Raw genomic sequence first — 2,811 nt, forward strand, 5'->3', positions numbered from 1 at the left:
ACCCAGTCTAGTGTGTGGTGCTACTTCTGGTTCTAGCCTGCATCACAGGTGAGGAACGGACTAATAAATATCTAGTAAGCTCACTTCTTTCCAACTACATTCCTTCAGATTTTTTTAATTTTCACACTTGTAGTTCTCAACTCCAACCCACACCGACTCAAGTGACATCACTGGAGGACATTTTTATCAGTATACAAGTATACAACTATGTACTAGTATATAGTATACAAGTTTTTATACAACATTTGTCACATATGCAAAAGTAGTTACCAAGACCTGCAAACAGACTTGGATGTGTAACATCAGTTCCCCTTTAAAACAATTGGGACCAAGATAAATACTGACGTGCTCTCTGGTGGACAAACTATGTTATTACCTCAAACCTATTATTTGTACTTTAATTTCTTATCGTCCTGCTTAGTATGCACCTTGGTCACAATAATAATAATAAAAAAAACATTGATCTAAGGGATCCCTATCAGATTGTTTTCCTTATGATATTGTAGATGTCGGCCGACCTATAGGGTGGAGTAGAAACAAACCATCTTGCTGACTTTGTATAGATCCGGTGTCGTCGTCGTAAATGTGGTTTCTATGTGTCTCTATACCTGTCTTTATATTATCTGTTGATGCATTTGCACATGCATATTGCCATGTGCATGAAACAGACTAAAAACAAATCATCATGGGACAAGAAATATCTAAGAAGTAGAAAATGACTTAAAAACGGTACTTAATGAAATGTACTAAGTTAGTTTTTACAGCTGAGTGCCTGTTATAACTGCACGTGCCAAATCAAGATTCAGATGAAAAAAATCTTCTACCGCGTGTCGAAGACTAAATTGCAACAACAAAAGCACACAAAACAGTTAAGTCACTATACTCAAAACGTATGGGCAACGAAGGCTGCATAATCACAATGAGACCAATTCTTTCACACTGATCCCAGAACAGCTGAGCTCAAAGCCAGGAAGGAAGGAAAAAAAGCGATATCGATATCAGATATGGACTATATCAGATATGTTATATTGTGCACTGTAAGCAAATAAGAGCTGAACCCTGACAATAGGATAACTTATCATCTGGACTGGTTAATAGGTTGAATCCCCCACGAATAAGAGGTTTTATGCCATGGATTTAAACGGCACCCTCAAACCAACCCTAAGAGCTAAAACACAGCTGTGAAAATGGGAACCGTGGAAGTCAGTTAAGATGTGAGCTTCAGCTAAGCAAATAAATAATATAATACCAGGGAGAAATTACAGGATGTAAAGACATTATTTTCAGTGTTTGTACATCTGATTCAATTTGAAGTAACTGATGGTTTGGATTTTGGGGCTGTTGGACGAAGGGGCCCATGTTACCTTGGGTTTGAGCAGGTCTAGGCGGCTCTGGACTCGGTTCTTTAGAGGTTCTGGAGAGCATCCAGTAGACACTTCAGGGGATCTGAGGGGCGAGCCACAATGAGAAGCAAAGACCAGAGGTTTAGGAAATTCAAAAGCAAGAAGGTTACATGGTCAGACTAACCACAAAGTCTACCCACTACTGGCCTCTCTTTATTGCAGCTTTACATAGTTGTAACATGTAAAAAGAGGTTGTTGTTTTTTATTTGCGTCGGACTGATGTTGGGCTTTTGCAACAAATTAGATATCAACCATTCAATGTCATGCAGTGGCTATAAATTTTGTCTTACATTACTATATTTATTTTAGATGTTTGACCAGCGAAATGTTCTAGTGTAGAGTGCGAGATTGTTTTTCTCTATGATTTCAGTGGAGAGTTTTACAGCCTCACGCTGGTCTAATTGCTGTTTGAGGGGCTTTCCTACTCTTACTGAATCCTGTGGTAGTGAAGAAAGTCTAATCTAATTCAAAGTTCCACCCAACACTGGTTTCAGATAACGTTATAATGAGCCAAACAAGTGGTCAAGTCATCTGGCGGGAACACTGTTCTGTCCTACGCGGTGACAACAGTGTGTAAACAAAACATTAAGTTGTTCAATTTGACTAATTTAGTGATCGGTCTGTGTAGTTTTGACACAGTTCAACCGGAAGAAAAAGCGTTGTCCGTCGGCAGAGCGCCACCTACTTTACCGAATGTAGAGTTACTCCTGTCATTTCTTCCCCTCTCATGTATACAAGGAGAACTGGCATAACCTGGTTATTCACTAACTGGGTTATGACCCAGTTACTAAGTGCCATGACTGTTTGTGCCAACCTGAACATGTTGAGGATGCAGGTCCCCTCTGCTCCACTGAGGGTGGGCTGGTCCTCAGACAGCAGGTCTGCCTTGTTCTGACACGGAGGAGTCAGCGCTTCTTCATCCAGCAGAGCCATCAGCACCTTCACTGTGTCCCGACCTCCGTATGCAGTGCAGTGATTGACCGCGTAAGCCTTTGGCTGGAAAAGAAGAGCAACACAACTACAGTCACTGCACTGTCAGCTCCAACAGCGGATGAAGATGAAGTTTGTGTAAATGTATGGACTCCAGGAGAGACTCAACAGCCCAAACTGTAGCTGCCTGGCTGGAGAGCAGAGTTATACATTACCCTGGCAGGGCTTATCCCCGTCCCGCTTCCATTAGCAATCCCTTTCTGGATCTGGTGTAGCTGGCAGATCCTCTCCTTCAGCTCCTTTGTCGTCTCCTCAGCTGCAGCGAACACTGCATCTCCGCTGCTGCGTCCCTTCACCAGCACTGCCCTGATGGCGGCCACCAGCCTGGCTCCACACACACTGAGTATCAAAACACAATGACAGTCACAATGACATCTGCTGGAAGAGCGGTATTCTGCCGTAGGTAGAGAGAAAGAAA

At 42.4% G+C, this 2,811-nt stretch overlaps 2 protein-coding genes across 3 annotated transcripts in view; one reads left to right on the forward strand and one right to left on the reverse strand.

Moving 5' to 3' along the window:
• Positions 1-2,811, forward strand: part of nup37 (nucleoporin 37) — a 34,020-nt gene that overhangs the window by 10,069 nt on the left and 21,140 nt on the right. The window lies entirely within an intron of this gene.
• Positions 1-2,811, reverse strand: part of parpbp (PARP1 binding protein) — a 14,789-nt gene that overhangs the window by 5,571 nt on the left and 6,407 nt on the right. For both annotated transcript variants that reach the window (XM_032505639.1, XM_032505640.1), the window contains exons 7-9: positions 2,549-2,732; positions 2,218-2,399; positions 1,365-1,446 (exon numbers count right to left, since the gene is read on the reverse strand). In XM_032505639.1, coding sequence (XP_032361530.1) covers positions 1,365-1,446; positions 2,218-2,399; positions 2,549-2,732 — 448 coding nt within the window. The remainder of the gene's footprint in view (positions 1-1,364; positions 1,447-2,217; positions 2,400-2,548; positions 2,733-2,811) is intronic.

This window comes from Etheostoma spectabile, chromosome 23 (genome assembly GCF_008692095.1).
Source record: "Etheostoma spectabile isolate EspeVRDwgs_2016 chromosome 23, UIUC_Espe_1.0, whole genome shotgun sequence".
Taxonomy (NCBI): Eukaryota; Metazoa; Chordata; class Actinopteri; order Perciformes; family Percidae; genus Etheostoma; species Etheostoma spectabile.